Here is an 18112-nt window from a genome sequence, read left to right as displayed (position 1 = left end):
TATTCTGCCTTTCTGTCTGAAGGCATTTGCTCCCTCAAAGAATTAGGGCTGAATTCTGCAAATGTTTGTATCCATAAAGACTATACTTCTTGTAGGTCATCCAAAGTAGCAAAACTTCAATATACTTTTAGGTACTACTAACTCAGAGTGTATCCCTTCTTCTTCTTTTTTACAGTACATTTGGTTGAAATGAATAGTGACAGGGCCAGCAATGGTATCAAGTCACAAAAGCTCTCTCTTATTCCTTAGTCTTCCCATAATAGCTCTCGAGAGTACTTGCAAGAGAAGCTGAGTGAGAGACCACCACGCCTTCACGTCTTGCTTGTGGCTTTTCTAGAGACATCTGACTGATCAATGGAGAAACAACACTTGGCTAAATAGACTTTGTTTTAATCTTTTAGTAAAGTAGGTGGTGTTCTAGCATTTATTTTCCTGCATACCACCTAATACATACCTTTCTCTGCCTCTAAAAATTGCATAGACTGGGAATGCCTGGCACTTTTATCAGTTACTGTTGTTACGTAATGGAAAAAGTTGCACTTGATGATTTTTTACAGAATTCTTGAAAGTATAGGAGCTCTCTCAGGATCTAGATGCTAGAGATTCTAAAAACTAATCAAATCTAGACAACTTTTGGCTTTAAAAGTTATGTCATTGTTTAAACAATTATCATCAGGGAACTACTGGCTGTATTTAAGCAGAACTTTACAAGGTCTTCTCCAGAGAAAAAACAAGAAAGCCATCAAGTAATCCATGTCAAAATCTCAACATTTAGCCCTAGATTGTAAACATAGTTTTATTGCCATTCACTCATCACAAGGTAATTCTTCCTCTCAACCATGAGAAAAACAAGGTGGTAGCCTATGTAGGCATGTGTGAAGACTACACGCCACTGTTCTTTAAAACTAGCTATAGTTCTTAGACTGACAGTCCCAGATGTGCTCATTTCAAATGGACACTATTATGATTATCTCCCAAAGTTTACCCTGGAGAAAAAAGATATTAAATTAGAATGGGTTGAGTCCATCCAACCCAGTAGATACAAACACAGGTACTGAGCTTAATATCAGAGTAATAGTATTAGTTCATAAATTAAAAATACAAAAAACCCCCACATCTATTTCAATTGTTTTTTTCTCTTCAGAAACTCATTCAGATTGATAACTGTCCAGCATCTATACGTAGAAACTCCATGTCATGTATTCCCAACTTATATCCACTTATGAAAGAAAGAAAGAAAGAAAGAAAGAAAGAAAGAAAGAAAGAAAGAAAGAAAGAAAGAAAGAAAGAAAGAAAGAAAGAAAGAAAGACACTATCAAATAAACCCACACCTGGTCTTCTGCATGCCTGGAAGATATGTACAAGGCAAAAGTTCCATTCAGTTGTAAGCATCCAGTTTTTAAGTAATTTCAACGTTTTTCCTCCATTTTTCAAAAAAGGAACTGAATATTCGGAGCTTCGGATGTAGGTTCTTTCATTCGAAAGAGCTCCACTCAAGAAATGGAGAGCATAAAATGCCAATAAAATAAATGGTGTCTTCAGTAATCAGAAGCCTGCTGCAGACACATCTGGATCTGCTACAAGTATTCTAGCTCTAGCGCATGCCGCAGAGCCTCGAGATCAGCATGGCAGGAGATCCTCCAGAAAGGCATGTTGTGCTAAAATTATGTGTTTTAAAAAGAAGAAAAAAGTTCAGAAGACATTTCCTAAACCAACAAACAGTGACATTTTTAGAAATACGATAAGCAAGCTTAAATCACATAGAATTGAGAAGCAATCTGAGAAATAGAAAATAAATAATGTATGGATGTGTGTGTGGAGGGAAGCAAAACCAATTGTCATGCACTAATATTCTATAAAAAGCCAACAAAACTGTTTTCTCACAGCCTTTTCACACAGCATTTCCCTCAGTGATTTCAAAAATGTTTCCTCTATTGTGGAACTCCACGTGAAACACGTCAGATTGAAAACGTTCTTACTACATGCAACCGGGCTGCATCTTAGTACCCGAGACACGCCCCCCACCCCCAACAGAGAATTCTGCATACCAAATAGCATGTCGCTGTCTTTTGGGTTAAGGGAGATATGTTGTAATGTGACTTTGATTTCTTGTTTTCCAGACATTTTGAGAAAAGCCAAATTCAAAAAGATCAAGCTGTTTTAACTTCAATGAGAAAACCATGTCCTAAATATGTACACCAACTTTTGTTCTCATCTACCTGGAAAACACGTGACCTCCTTCTACTACAATTTTAAAGAAAGATACCGGAGACCAACTGGAACATATTGTTGAAATACAGAATATCTGCAGCCAACTCATTCATTTTTGTTTTATGCTTTCGGTTTTCCTAAACAAGTAGCGTATTTTGTTTTACCTGTTTGAGTGCTGGGTGGATAAATTACAAAACATTTTCAACGAGATTGTCTGTGTAGTTCTTACTAAAGATTGAATAGCCTTGTGCTATTATATGCTTATTGCACAGGGATAAACACCAACCTTCCCTAACCAGAAGTCTTCCAGAGACGCTGGGTTTACAGTACTCAGGATTCACAGCTGAATTTTGGTAGCATCACTCTCAACACGAGGTCAGCAGCAAGTTAATAAAGATTGGTCTACAGCAGTGTTGTCCAAACTTGGCCACTTTAAGATGAGTGGACTTCAACTCCCAGAATTCCCCAGCCAGCATGGCTGTCTGGGGAATTCTGGGAGTTGAAGTCCACTCATCTTAAAGTGGCCAAGTTTGGACAACACTGGTCTACAGTCTCCAATCGTTGTACTCTAGTTGAAATGACGTATGGCTATTTATTAGCAAGGTGCCATTTCATGCAGACCAACATCATCCACATTTTAAAAGATGAAGGAATTTATTGTCTCAGACAATTCAGTTTTGTGTCAAACTCAGCAGCGGATGTGCCATTTAAAGCAAGTCTCAGTCCAACCTACTCATTACTGAACCACAGGATTTTGTGGTCGATTTATCATTGTTCTGTTCTTGTTCCTTCACCAGAGCCACTACTGCATAACAATGCATTAACCCATAAAAAGTGAGAAACTAAGCAGTGGAATGGAAAGCAGCATGTTCAACTTAGACTGAGGAAAATCAAATCTCTGCTCAGGTATGAAGATCCATGATGCAGGTGGTGGTGAAAGGATGAAATGAAATAATTTCATATAATCTATTAGGTGAAATTGATGGGTAATAACACAAAATACAGGTAGTCCCCAGGTTAAGAACGCCTGGGTTACAGATGACCCATAGTTAAGAACGGAGCCTATTGTAGCAAAATTCGAGTTAAATACACAATGATTCAACTTAAATACACAATGGTTTGAGTTCATTATGCAATACTACTTATACAGTATTATACAATAATGCTGTTCTGGCTTACATACAAATTCGACTTAAGGACAGACCTTGGGAACAGAATGCATTCTTAAACTGGGGATTACCTATAAATTAAAAGAAAACAGCTTTTGCTTAAAGGAGAGAGTGCCAATCTCATCCATCCCCTTGTGTGCTTTTTCCACGTGGCTTTGCTTCCGTTTAAAATATCTATTTTAATTTCTCTAAGAGAGGAGATGTTGGCAGTTCAGCCACACCTGCTGCTTAGTTGCTATCAATTTATCATGTGGGTGACAGGTGAAGAGAAATGACCCACTCAGGCCAAGATACCATCAGCGCTGCTGGGGAGGCAGTGAAAGGTGCCCCCCTTCCCATGGGTTTATAAAGCTCAGGTGTGTAGCCACCCGTGCTAATGATCACTATCAATCAAAGGCCCTGACAGCTCCAGCAAAGAATGCTTGCCTTTAATGGGAAGGAGGCTTAAAACAGGCGACACTGGCAAAGGGGCCTCTTGGAGCAGACTTGCAAAAGATATTGCTTAACTCTTCTGCTAAGGCCTGGTGGCCTTTGATGCAATCATGTGCACTGATCCCATTGCCTTTTGAAGTCCACAGAAGCCCTGTCTGGGGCCTCACTCTTATCATCCCTTCACTTTCTGCTTATCCATTGTAGACCTTCTTTAACTCTTGGAGAATCACCACATTTGCTTGTAAAATACTGTTGCGGCCAAAGAAAGAAAACTGCTGAATACATAAGAAAAGTGAAATCTACGTATCTAGTTTAGGGAAACAGCAATGGGAGAAAGGGCTCCCAAGAAGTTGGTGCAGAGTTTCGAAGCTGGTGCTGGAGAGCTGTGGATGATTAGCAAGGACCACCAATTTTCTTCTTGTTTTCCATCCAGTACTTTAGTGGTGATCTAACTCTCCCCTTCTGCACTGTTTACCCCATGAAAGTTATTTTCTAGCATTTAAAAAGTTGGAAGATCAGATCATGGACCTCCATCATGTTGTCCAATAAAGGTCCCTAGCTAATACTCTGTCCATCCATCTTTCAGCCTGTTTCACCTTTGTGGGAATTGCAGCCAATTGCAGTTGTATCAATATATTTACAGTTTTGTTATACAGTATACCAGAAATCCAGTCTCTGTTTCTGTTATTTTTCAGTTACCACAGATCAGTTAAAAGAAAAAAGAAATAGAGAAAAAGTAGAGAAAACTAATTTCTTATTAAATCACTTTGCTAGCTTCCATTTCATGGTGCTGTATTTAATCCTCTTGCTTTTAGAAGTGTAACCATGAAGTAGAAATGAACAAAGACAGGTTATGATACAGATCTTGCTCCTTATTATGTGTCTAACAATGGTGCTGTTAATCAAGAGTAGTATCTGTAACAAGTGAAAATTGTTGGAAAGACCTCAATAAGTGCTAAGGGAAATGGAAGCAGGATTTACAGCAAGAAATTGGTTAGAACACTTTATGGGTTCTCGAGCTGGAAAAATTGATTAATTGTAAATACCTTAGAAAGGGAAGGATTTTTTGTCCTTATTTTAGGTAAGTTTTTTTTTAATTTTTAATTTATTTATTTTTAATTTAATTGGAATTCTAAATAGAAAAGCTGTACCTTTTTGGCCCCCTGTTCCTCTTCAACACCATCTCCTATTACAATGTATACAGCTTTCCGCCCGAACCTCTGCATTATCCTTTCAAAACAGCTTTCTTTCCCTGCATGAGGAAGGACAAGCATTAAACATCCTTGCAATAGAACTGAGAGCTAAAGATAAGCCCTGATTTTATTTCTTTGATTGCATTATTTATTTATGTATTCATTCATTCATTCGATGCATACCTAGCCTTTCTACTCTGACAAATATCTAAGGCAGCTGTTTGTTCTCTCCATGAGTTTTCAGGGATGGGCTCCTCTATCCATTTATTTTCACTGCAACAAGGGATGGATCCTATATTTCTTCATAATAAAATACAAATGGAAGTGAGTAGAAGAAGAAGCATTCTAATATAGACAGATATCGCTTGTGAAAGAAGATTAAATAAAACCTTCAGTACACAGTCCTGTCAATATTTTTAAATATAAATTGGAACAACTTACAATCCAATTATTTGCTAAGCAACTAAACAAATTGGTAAATTGCAACCTTTATACCTGTATTACTTATTGTTACTTTTATTCCCATCTAGAATAAGAACAATTAGGCCTATCACATTATTTACTTCTGACTGATATAACTATCATCCATGTACTGTAAGTTACCGCCTTTTTGCAGTATTCTATATTGTCTTAAGACCGAGCAAATAATGGACTCTCTACAAGGGCACAACAGAAGTGACAACTCTGAGTCCCACAATCATATGCCCACAATAATCTGCACCTGCATTGGGGAATGGTAACTAGAACAATAGATAGATCATAGTCATTTCCAGCATCTTCTGGATGGAAGGGATTATCACCGAGACCAACTTCCTACTCAGTTCAGGAATCCAGATTAAAGAACCATCAACAAATGTTTACCTGCACTCTGCTAGAACACATCCAAGGGGAGAGCCCAATACTATTTTAAATAATTGGTTCCACTGCTTTTATTATTATGTTTTTCCCAACCATCCAGTAACTGTGACCATCATATTGTATCCTGCATTTTGGAACAGTAGAGAAGAGGTTCTGCCTTTCTTGTATGTGAAGAATCTCATATACATATATTGAGAGGGAAGGAGAGGGAGTGTGTGAGTATACCTATATTTTTATATATATATGCTATATCTTGGATCTTCTCCCAAGCTTTAGGTTATGGTGTTGGGCCCCCATTGGAAATGTTTGGGGTTGTGGGGGCTGTTAGCCAGAGTCACCATTTGTTCTTGTTTTTTATTTCCTTTCTTATTACTTGGTTAATATACTGCATTCTTTGTGTTTTGTATTTTATTTGTTTTTATTGTACACTGCCCAGAGTCAGTTTGGAGTTGGACAATGCCTACATTGAATACATTAAATTAAATCTCTGAACAGTCAGCTGTACTCAAGGCTGAACATATCCAGTTCTTATATAGGTTTTCAGACTCCTGATCATTGTCATTGCCTTTCTTTGAACCTGTAGTGCCAGAACTGGATAAAGTACAGTGGTACCTCAGGTCACGAACGCTTCTGTTCACGACCAATTCGGGTCACCAACAGCACCGTTCGCAAAATTTTGCTTCCATTCGCGAACGCCGGATCGGGTGACGAACAGGATCCGCGGCCATTTTCCCTCCTGTGACACGTGGTCATGGCTTCCTGTAGGGAGGGGGACTCTCCCTCCAAGCAATATCCCCCTCCCCACCCGCCTTCCTGTCCTCCATGCCAGAAGTCGCGTCGAGCAAGGTTAGCGTTCTCTCTCTTCGTACTGTATTTTGTTTCATATTTTTGTGGTTTTAAAAAAAAAATACATATGGTTCAGAACGGATTAACCGTAATTACATTGAACCTTATGGGGAAATTTGATTCGGGTCGCAACCAAATTCGGAGGGGTCAGAACGGATTAACCGTATTTACATTGAACCTTATGGGAAAATTTGATTCGGGTTGCGACCAATTCGGGTCGCGACCAGAGTCGCGGAATGAATTAAGTTCGTGAACCGAGGTACCACTGTACTTGAGGTGGGATCTGAATAATGCAAAACAGAATGGAAGTCACTGTTTGCATAATTTTAAAACCAAATTACTATTGACAATCCAGTGTTGGATAGTTACAAACCTGTAGTTTCCTCACATTGTTCTTACCTGTCTTTGTTGCACTATAAATATTTTCAATGGGGAAGACAACACCTAGTCCATACAACAGAACTTTTGCAAGTGCTGGAATAAGCTGGGTTGTGGTCACCAAAACATTTACACAGTTAGGCCTGCAGGAGAGAAAGCAGCATCAACAAGTGAAAAGTAAGTTACAATGGGCCATTTCCCTTCCAGAACAAGGATCTTTGTTTTCTGCCTTATATTAAACTGGAAGCAGCATGTAAGGTTTGCCAACAACAAGTCCCATGAAATCAGTGATTAACACAGCCAGTAGTGACTAGACGTTTGAATGTTTTTCTCTCTGTGTAATTTGTTATAACTAAAACTAATCTGAAAATGAAATACGTCACAATTAATCACACACTGGGGACATAAATGCACTGACACTGTGTTCCTCCTGGGGTAGCCAGTTTCCTTTATTTCCTTTCCTGCTTTTCACAAAAGGTGCATCTGTAAGCCACGAATGGGACCTTTAGAACTAGTTCCTCTACCCAGACCCATACATTTGGAGGAAGATGTCCTTGAAATTATGTGCCTTTGGTCTGTCTGGAGAACACAAGAGGAAGTAAAGCTTTTACAGCCTGGGGACAACTTGTTAAGTCATTCTTACCGGGAATGTATCAAGTCCAGCGCTTTCAAAGCATGCGTTAGCCAGAGATCAGTGAGTGCTTCCAGTTCTGCTCTTAACTGCAGCCAGGTTTCCCTCTTGGGAGCTCCTATTAAACCTACAAACAGAGGAAGCAACATGTGTAGTTAGTTCCATGGGAAGACATGAAACCCTTTGTACATGGCTTCTGGAAAGCCATGGAATCACACGCTGGGATGAACCAGAAAACTTGAGCTCAAAAGGAAAGGGCCCCATCATCCAATGTTAATAATGTTATAATTAAAACAGGCTAAAACAAAAATTATATAGAGTAATACAGTAATGGAAATTTCAGGTGATTCCTGAAGTCCCACACTGGCACTGATAAAGAGAGGAAGCATGGATTACATCTACATATCCATACTCATGCTTGATAATGATCATGCAATTGGAAGTGACCTTAAAGATCATTAGTCCAACTTCTGGCTGAGTGCAGGATCCACTATAGCATCTGACAGGTGACCATCTAGCAAAGGAGCACTCACCACTAAATGTGGCAGTCTGTTTCATTGGATGACACCTTGTACAGTCAGAAGACTCTTCCTCATGTTTAGCCTGAACCTCCTTCCTTGTTGGCTTAACCCATTGGTTATGGTCTACTCTCTGGGGCAATAGGGAATAAGTCCCTTCCCTCTTCTGTGTGACAAGTCCTCAGATATCTGGAGATTGCTTTTATATTTCCTCTCAGTTGTCTTTTCTGTAGACTAAACATACCCAGTTCATTTAACCATCTCACAGTACTTGGTTTCCAGATCCTTCACCCTTCTCTGAAGTTGCTCCAGTTTGTCACTGCCCTTTTTGAACTGTGGTGCCCAGAAATGGACACAGTATTGCAAGTGAGATCTGCCCAGGGCAGAGCAGAGTGGAACACTTACTTCCCATGATATGTATTCTACGGCACTGTTAATGTAATGCAAGATAGCATTTGCCTTGAGTCTGATTGGTGGGAACCACTGCCACCAGAAGTGCTGATATGAAATTGTTAATGTAATCTTTGGTTGAATATGCTGGTGGATAACCAAAAAGAGACCATTTAATTTAATTGTTAATATAATATTTAACAAGTTAATTTTGATATTATTTTATCTGGCTCACTGCTGTTGCTCTTTGTGCACTGCCTGGAACCTTTTAAGATTGCAGCAGTTACATTTTTTTTTTTTTACAAATAATATAAATACAAATAAAAAGATCTCCAAAGTCCTAAGCAGAGAGCTTTATCCATTTTTTTAAAATGGGGATGTTAGGAACTGGTTCACATGTTGTGTTTAACCATGTTCAGTGAATCTATCCACTGTAGCTTGCTTAATGTGTGAGCCAGGCCAATTATAATTTAGTCAATAAACTATGATTAAGCAAACTATGGCTCAATGTATTGTGTTAACTAGCCAATGCAGTTTGTTGGCCAATCAAAACTTTGCAGTGTTTCTCAGAGCACAGTCTCTCTCCATTTGCAACATATAACAAAAAGCAGAATAGACAGCAATGAGTCTTTTGTTCCAATTACTCCAAAATTCAGACCACAGCAAGCTTGATAAAAGTCTGTCAATTCTGTAACACCGCCGTTCATTTAACAGGAGAAGTAGAAATAAAATATTTTCTCTCCTTTGATATTTCCATCTCTCTAAATTGCATAGTGTTCTTTGATTTCCTCTAAAGAACACAAAAGCAGATTCTTAGTGAGATGAGAAGTTGGCTTCTCTTATGGGTTGGGGAGACACTTACCACCAACATTGTTTTTGTAGGTGTTGTAGAGTTCTTTCACCCGCCGGTAGCGGAATGCTAATTTCCTCATCCAATCAACTCCCCCGTGAACTCCGGAGCCCAGACAAAGATTTGCTCCAGCATTTGAACTGTGAAAACCATCTGCTGAGAAATTATATGTGCTGTGGCAAAGGAAGGAGGAGAAGGGGAAGAAGTGAAATTATAACCTAATTTCCCATTAGGATTAAGAAACTACCAAAGACAAATGAAGAGAAATTAAGACATGTTGTGGGCTGGCCAAGTTAAGGACAGAGAAGAAAAAATATCATGTTGTTCCCCCTTGCCCAACTTTCTCCTAGCTGTTCTGTCTTTGCCAATAATCTAGCTGTCATCTGATGTACCTTAGTTCACTGTTGATATAATGAATCAAATCCTCAGCAAGCTTCCCACACTTCCAGAGTTGACAAAAAAAAAAAAAAAAACATAAGACAAAGATCACAATTTACTAGTAGGTTCTTTGGTGCAAAGCCAACTAACTTAAGAGTTTGAATGATGAAGGCTAATTGCACAGTAGTCCCAATGCTACCTTCAGTTCTCTTTTTTTAAAAATTCTCCCATCATATGACTTGCACTAAGATCAAATACTCCATTTACTCATATGTCATAAAATAAAGTTTCCTTCAAGTCAAGTCTGACTTCTGTTAATTTTATGGAGATGTCCATATACTTTACTTGGAAAATAATATGTAAGTGGTTTGTTGTTGCCTTCTTCTGGGATTTCCCCCCCCTAAATTTCCCAGTCGTTTGTTGTGCTGGCACTTCCTGATGGCCTCCTTTCAGAATTAATCAGGTCTAACTCTGCTTAGCTTTTCAAAAGCTGGAGGATTAATTGAAATATAAAGGATATATCCATTTCACTTCTGAACCAATTTGCTTTTAATCACTGCTGGAAAATAACAGAATAATTTCCCTATCACAATACAGAAAGTGTAATATTCAAAAGCATAAAGGATCTCTCATCAAAGACATGAGTTTATGCCATGGCTTGTCTTCCAGACAGCAATATGTAGTATGGAGTCTAGTCATACTGGATGCTTCAAGACAGAGATGTCTTACCTTAAATCTTGTCCATTGTCATCTGATGATACATCATCTATGTGTATCTGGTCACAGTCCTGAAAATAATTTCAGAAACAGTCAGAAAACAAGTACTGCATTATAAAAAACAACAATGGAGCATTTTAATGCCACAGAAACTGTGCTGAGGGACGATTCCCCAACAATTTCTGCTCAATTACAGTAATCAGATAACAAGCAGCATTTCAGATTCAGCATTTCTGTAATCTTATATGATTAAACTCAGTCATACTCATAGACAATAAGATCACTCATAGAACTGTTTATTCACCGAAGGCTCCTTTGTTTCCTATTCATTCCAGGCAATGAAGGAAGATGAAAATAAAATAAAATATAAATAATTGTTCTTCAAGAAAAAAAAAAAAAGAAGAATTTGTAAACCCAAATTTGCAAATATCTTTCATTAATACATATGAAGTGTAAAAGAAGATCAAGCTATATATCTGAGCAGTAACAAATGCTAAATTATGGTATTTTTGCAAACTCAAACTTTGTTGAGTGTTTACAAGTTGCAGGGGTGGTGCTACCTATATTTCTTTTTCTCTGGATAAAACATTTATGGCATTTACATGGTATCTGCTTCATTTATCGAGATATAAATAACTTCAAACAGGTGAAAGTTTGTCATCATAGTACTTTTATATCATTACCATACAGAACATTTTAAGAAATTGGGAATGGCTTCTGACAAGATTTTATATACCCTCGCTAGGAACAGAAATTATAGTGACAAGAAAGGACAAATTATTGTTTCCATAAATCCTAACGCTTGTGAGAACCTAGAAACCAGAGGTGAACAACTCTTCTATGACAGATGAGGAAACATATTAAATATGTGGAAAGTAATATTGATGTTTAATTAAATCAATCATCACTGAGCTTAAATGTAGATACAATAAACGAAATTCAGGTTTTCTCCTGGCCCACTTTTAGAAGTATACTCATGGCATGATACTTTACGATGAAGTCTTTGGCTGAATAAAATTGTGCCCATTCCTACTGACCTATATGCAAAACCCAACGGAGATAAAAACCGATCATTGTTCAGCTGAACAGATTATGCATTTGGAGTGAAGCCATAATAAAATATGCACTTTATGCCTTATCTTTATTGACTGAATGGAAGAGTTGGCAATCACATTAAAAAAAAATAATCTTATTTCAATCATTTCTTCAGGTTGGTTTGAAATTTCAACTTCCTAAAGAGAATATTTTTTTTCCTGTGACTTTTATAGAGCGCCATGCAAAACTGTAGATGCAGTTTTGCAAATTGTTGCCTCCTACCCATGAGGCTGGCTTCATATCTACAAAAGCTACAAATACAATTTACTTGTTACTTTAAATGTACTAATTGCATTTAATGTCACTGTTTAGTGCTACTGTTTCATTCAATAACAATAGTCACTGCATAATGGTCCATCCAAAGGATAGTGGAAGATTATCTTGACTGTATTCAGAAGGTCCCTAGTTTCATCCCAGCTTCTCCGAAATTAATACCTGGAGGACAGCAGTCAATCTAGTCAAGAAGTAATCAATTTCATGGGTTTGAGATATTTCAGATTTTACCTTCCTTCACCCCAGCCAGCAGAACCATTGGAAAGGTTTTGTTAGAATTGCAATCCAAAACAACGAGATTGTGCAGACAAACATAGACAATGGCTGGGTTAGTAAGTCTGGTTCACATGTTGTGCTATGTCATAAAGCAGTTTTACAAGCCATACAACTGGCCCTTGAAGTTGCGGAAGTCACACTGCCGTCGCAGTCACGTGATTGCAATTTGGGTGCTTGGCAACCGACACACATTTACCACGGTCTCAGTGTCTCAGTCATGTGATCAGCATTTGTGACCTTCATAGCTGGCTTCTGACAAGCAAAGTCAATGGGGAAGACTTCTGGAACTTGCAAGTCACAGTCACGTGACATCGCATTTAACGACCTGTGGTGATTCACTTAATGGCCTCATCTGGAACTGATGAACTGACATCGTAAGTCATGCACAGTCATGTGATTTTCACTTTACGACTGCATCATTTAGCAACAGAGTTGCCAGTCCCAATTGCGGTTGATAAGTGAGGACTACCTGTACTATATATGCAAATATATATACAGATAGGATTTCTACTTCAGAAAAACCATGTACTTTTACAGGTGTACTTCCTTAAGCTTTCTTAGAAACATTTTAAAACTTGAAGAATTCTCTATGTTAAAAACTCAGAATTCACTTCAGCTCTGCTATATACTTTAAAAGATAAAAGCGTTTTTGCTGTGGGCAAATCTGACATGGCAATTCCATACAGATTGTTATATCTATAGTTCCTTCCTTCCTCAATCACTTTCAGGCTGCATTTTAAGTGAGGTCTGACTCTACAAACATGGCCTGAGAAAATGGAATTAAAAGCACATTTCGGTTAGCATGCTCCCAGGCCTTTCCAAAATGATAAAACCATGCGTGTGAATTATGAAAGCCACACTGGAACAATATTGTCGCAGCCCACTCAACTTCAGTTGCACTGCACAGCACAGCTATGTCAAAGGAAAGGTATTTGAGGAGGATCTGCTTTTTTCATTTGTGAATGAATTGTTCTCTATGCTAAAGTTTGACAACAGTAGTGATCACATTTCTGACTTAATAAAGTACCATGACACTTGGTGAGACACTACCTCATAGTCCACTGCCGACTGATACTATCATGTTACTGGGCAAAACACAGCAAAACTGGACAAGGCAAGAATGTAGATCATAGTTTCACTCCATGACTATGTTACCAGACTAATTTTTCATTCCTGCAGATTTTGCTTTTGAGACCTTGTTGAGGAAGGCAGGAAGAAGGGAGCATCTGGGTGACTGAATCCAAAGCTCAAGTTTTGCTCAAATATAGATTGGTAATGAGGGTATTTCTAGGTCCAAGCTCCACATCTGTTGGCTTTAACTGATATGCTAAGATCTCATGGGGTTCCCTGATTAGTGGATCTCATGCTGGCTATGCGGGCAGTTAAAATAAACACTTGTGGTCTCCAAAAGCATGTGTTATCGTGCCTTAGTATTTAGATCATTTCACTTGAATAATCAAATGTGAATTGGTGAAAGAAGGTCAACAAGAGAAAGCATATACTCAGATGAAACTTTGGATTTTATCAATAAGGAGGAATCATAGGTTAACCAAATTCAAACAAATAACATATCAGCTCCAAGCCAACATTTTGAAAAAAGAAAAAAAAAACTTGGGGATTCAACTAACAAGAATCATTGAATGTTTTCAAGGTACAATTTTTATTTGCTAGTTAAATAATTTACTGGACTTGATAAAACATTACCCACATGTGCAGGCATAGACAAATACTCCATAATATAATCTGATAAGAGACCTCCAATTAGTTTTATCAACTTTATTTACTTAACAGTATGTTGACATTGCTCCAGTCCCAAAGGATTAATTTTGAGAACAAAAAGACAAAGAACCAAAAATTGCACCATCAAAAATAGACCAATCTGCTCCTGAATTTCTGTTCCATAATCTCAGAGTTCTGGGGAGGCCACAAATGAGTTAAGAGGCAAATTGTCCAGCCCTGATTGAAAGCATTGTTTTAAAATAAAATATAGTTTATTTCAGTGAGGCAAGCTGATTTTAACTAATGTAACCACACAAACAGGGATGTTCAATATGTCAATTGGGATTTAGCAGGATGGAAAACATAATGCCTCTTATTGTCCCCCATACAATAATTCTTTTGTACATACTAACACACAAAATGTGCTTGTGGGATAAAATCAGTTGTTCATCTCCTCCTAGACCACTTGATGGTGGTATGGCATATTTCATGCTTAGTGCTCCTCCTTTTCTTCTTTCAAGAACCTTTCCTGCTTAGGCCAGACCTGATGAGACCTTCAGACTGTTTAGTGGACTGTTTTGTTCTTATATTATAGTGCGGGCACCAGGTCTACCAATCTAACAGAAGAAATGGAGGAGGAGATGTTGCTGAACGCTCACCATTTCTTCTGATCAAAACTTCCCAGGAGCATTTCTCCCAGTAGGTAAATACATATTTGTCCTAAAGGAGGAAAAACAAGCTAGTGGGGAAAGTGCTTTTTCAGAAAAACGATCCTCAAAAAAGTGTCAAGCATGTCCTCTAATACTCTGATCAAATGCTCTGTTCTCCTTGGTTTAGCCAATGTATTTCTGCCCGTGCTCTCTCCTACATCCCATCCAGTTTGAATCCTGGGGGATATTAAAATTCATTGTAACCAGAAATTGGGCATCAGCTTCCTTCAACTATCACATAGCCTTTCCCCATGTAGTACTGCCAAACAGATGTATTGGGACTGCTGATTCCTATCCTGGCTGGGAATTTGAGGAACTGCAGCATGAATACAATTAGGTGCCAGGTGGGAAGGCAACACTAGGAATAAGAGGCCAGTGATATTTTTAAAAGATGAAAAATGAAACTTATTGTTTGTGTTGGAACTTTCTTTTGACAGAGAGAAGAAAAAAAAATGAGATCAGATTGTGATGCAACTTTTAAACATATATTTTTAATTAATAATCACTTCTTTTCCTGATAAGCAATTTGTTGAGTTTTAAGTGCAAAAACCAGATTAAAATGTTTTTTACCTATTTTTTTTCTTCTTTTGATATTTGCCATTAAAGAAAGGAAGATCCTCATTGATCAGAAGAAATGTCCCATTTCTACTGCCCCTGGTGTTTTAGTGGTCAAAACCACAAACCATGAGCCAAATTATCTTTGATTCAAACCTCTAATTAGCAAAGAAGTGAAGGGCAAATTCCATATGATACTTTTTTATTAACTACAGCTAGCAGTTACTGGGGGCGGGGGGGCACAATTAGGAATGGAACTATAATTCAAAGGGAGAGGATGAAGTACTCTGTACTATATAATGAAAATCTTTCTTCTCTTTCCCTAGACGTTTTTTTTTGGGGGGGGCAGTGCAGTGAATCTTTCATCAGGACCAATGGGATCTCTTTTCCTTCCCATGATTTCTGTATAGGGTGCGTGTGTGTATGTGTGTGATTTTCACTACGGTCATTGTTCCAAGGATATTCATAGTCTCACTTTTGCATTTGCCACAATCCTGATCAAGGCCCTTCATAGTTTCTATTTATAATTTTAAAAGTAGGGAATTACCAAACAGCATGTTTAATGTTGCATATGCTTAAAGTGCACCTTTGGGAGAATTTACATATTAATTTCCATCTTGAAATATCCCAATTCCATTGTACTGAATGCTATTAAAAATCACTAACCAGGATCTTTGCATGTATTTTGCCTTCAAAATACTCAGAATTTTGACTTAAATTATTAGTGGGTGGAAATTATTAGTAATTATAGGTAACATTGAATAATAATTATAGATGCAATCTAAATACTTATGAAAATAAATTGATGATATAAAGTTGTTTATTTTCTTTGCTAGCCTCTTGAAAGGAATGCATGTTATCCAAGGATATTTCAACCACAACACAACGCAACTGCTCCATCCAGCTGGGTAAACTAAACTGAGCATAATTTTAGCTCTGTAACTTTATTTTGTGGTTGGGTATAGCATGTTCACCTTAGTCAGGATACCCAGTTTGCAACATGTGTCATCATACTGGAAATACCAGATTTTGACTACATACTGTAGCTACCAGATGTTAAATTTTTGTGCTTAGCATATTAAACATTAGGCCGAGCGCCGAAGAATTGATGCCTTTGAACTGTGGTGCTGGAGAAGACTCTTGAGAGTCCCCTGGACTGCTAGGAGGTCAAACCAGTCAATCTTAAAGGAAATCAACCCTGATTGCTCATTGGAAGGATCGATAATGAAGCTCAAGCTCAGATACTTTGGTCACCTAATGCGAAGAGAGATCTCTTTGGAGAAGACCCTGATGCTGGGAAAGATTGAAGGCAAAAGGAGAAGAGGACGGCAGAGGATGAGATGGTTAGATAGCATCACTGAAGCAATGAGCATGAAACTGAGCAAACTCAGGGAGGCAGTGAAGGACAGGAAGGCCTGGCGCAATATGGTTCATGGGGTCACGAAGAGTCGGACACGACTTAACGACTAAACAACAACAATATTAAACATTATCTTATTATTTAACTTAGTAAAACATTGTCTAAATGTCTAAAATATTTTAAAACTGTCTTTCAGATCTGTGGATACCAGGATGGTAAAAAAGAAAGAAAAAGAGTACATTTAAAATTACATATGCTGATAATACCCAACCTTTTATCTCCACCCCTGGCCAAGTAGGAGATCTGATGGAAGCCCTCATTTGGTGTCTGGTGGCTGTGAGGGACTGGATGGAAAATAACAGGCTTAAACTCAAACCCAGCAAGATGGAGTGGTTGCTAATCCAGAAACAATCTGATTTCACAATAGCTTCATCACTGGCTCTGGATGAGGGCGTACTTCTCCTGAAGGAGGAGGTCTCCACTCTGGGGGCTCTCCTTGATCTATGACTCCTAATATAGGAACACATGCAAGCCTTTGCTTAACCAACTGGTGTGCCTACTGCATGTGTGCTAGCAATAGTCACTTGTGTCTTTGTCACCTTGCATTTAGTGTAACTTGCTCTAAGGTGGCTGACCTCGAAGAATGGGCAGCCTACGTGCTGAGGGGTCACTGAATCTTTCTCTCTCCTCTGTTGTGGGAGCGGCATTGATTATCAGTTTGCTTCTGGGTGGTTATTAACAGTAAACCCCTATATGGTGGGGCCTAGAAGATGTGCCTTTTCTGCTGTAGCGCCCACCTCGTGGAACATTCTCCCTTTGAGGATCAGGGTGGCCCTGACCCTCCTGAACTTTTATAGGACCCTAAAGACCTGGTTCGGTGCCCAGGCCTGAGGCCCTGAGTGCGTTCAGGGACCCACTTCTTGGTTGTATTAGTAATTTGGGTTTGATGCTTCTCAGCTGCTTTGTATTATAACTTTAGTAATGTTTGTAATTGTTTTTATTTTAAATCTGTTTGCCGCCCAGAGTCACTTGTTGAAATGCATGGCCTTATACAGTAATTGGATGGATGGATGGATGGATGGATGGATGGATGGATGGATGGATAGATAGATAGATAGATAGATAGATAGATAGATAGATAGATAGATAGATAGATAAGACTTAGCGCTTGGGTATCTCCAGAACCATCTATCCTGAGTAGAACTGCTGCCCAACAGAGACAGATTGAGAGGGAATTCAGCAAGTTCCCACTATCCAGGAGATAAGAGCGGATGGCTGGCTTCACAATACTCAGGAGTCCTTGTTCTTCTGCACAGCCTTTAGGGATTAAGTTTTACATTCTGTGCTCTGTTTATATGTTATCTGAAGATTGATTTTATGTTTTTATTATTAGATGATGTTTCTGATTTCTATTTTGCTGTTGTACTGTTTTATTGTATTGTAAGCAACTTACAGTCTAGGATTGAGGTGGCATAGTAATCTTGTAAATAAATAAAATAATAAAGCCAATTAAAATGGAAACACTTGGGCAAAGTAAAAGATTTTGAGCAAGT

General features: G+C 38.3%; 1 protein-coding gene across 2 annotated transcripts in view; it reads right to left on the bottom strand.

Moving 5' to 3' along the window:
• Positions 1–374: 374 nt before the first annotated feature.
• EYA2 (EYA transcriptional coactivator and phosphatase 2) overlaps positions 375–18112 on the bottom strand; it is a 137582-nt gene continuing 119844 nt past the window's right edge. For both annotated transcript variants that reach the window (XM_007425103.3, XM_088153717.1), the window contains exons 11-16: positions 10584–10642; positions 9489–9649; positions 7731–7845; positions 7109–7230; positions 4964–5064; positions 375–1658 (exon numbers count right to left, since the gene is read on the bottom strand). In XM_007425103.3, coding sequence (XP_007425165.1) covers positions 1578–1658; positions 4964–5064; positions 7109–7230; positions 7731–7845; positions 9489–9649; positions 10584–10642 — 639 coding nt within the window. In that variant the 3' untranslated portion in view covers positions 375–1577. The remainder of the gene's footprint in view (positions 1659–4963; positions 5065–7108; positions 7231–7730; positions 7846–9488; positions 9650–10583; positions 10643–18112) is intronic.

This window comes from Python bivittatus, unplaced genomic scaffold, assembly GCF_059951505.1.
Source record: "Python bivittatus isolate LINGU-HERP-01145 unplaced genomic scaffold, Pbiv_v1 ctg000700_np1212, whole genome shotgun sequence".
Taxonomy (NCBI): domain Eukaryota; kingdom Metazoa; phylum Chordata; class Lepidosauria; order Squamata; family Pythonidae; genus Python; species Python bivittatus.
Note: the sequence above shows the minus strand (reverse complement) of the source record. Positions and strands in the feature narration are given on the sequence as shown.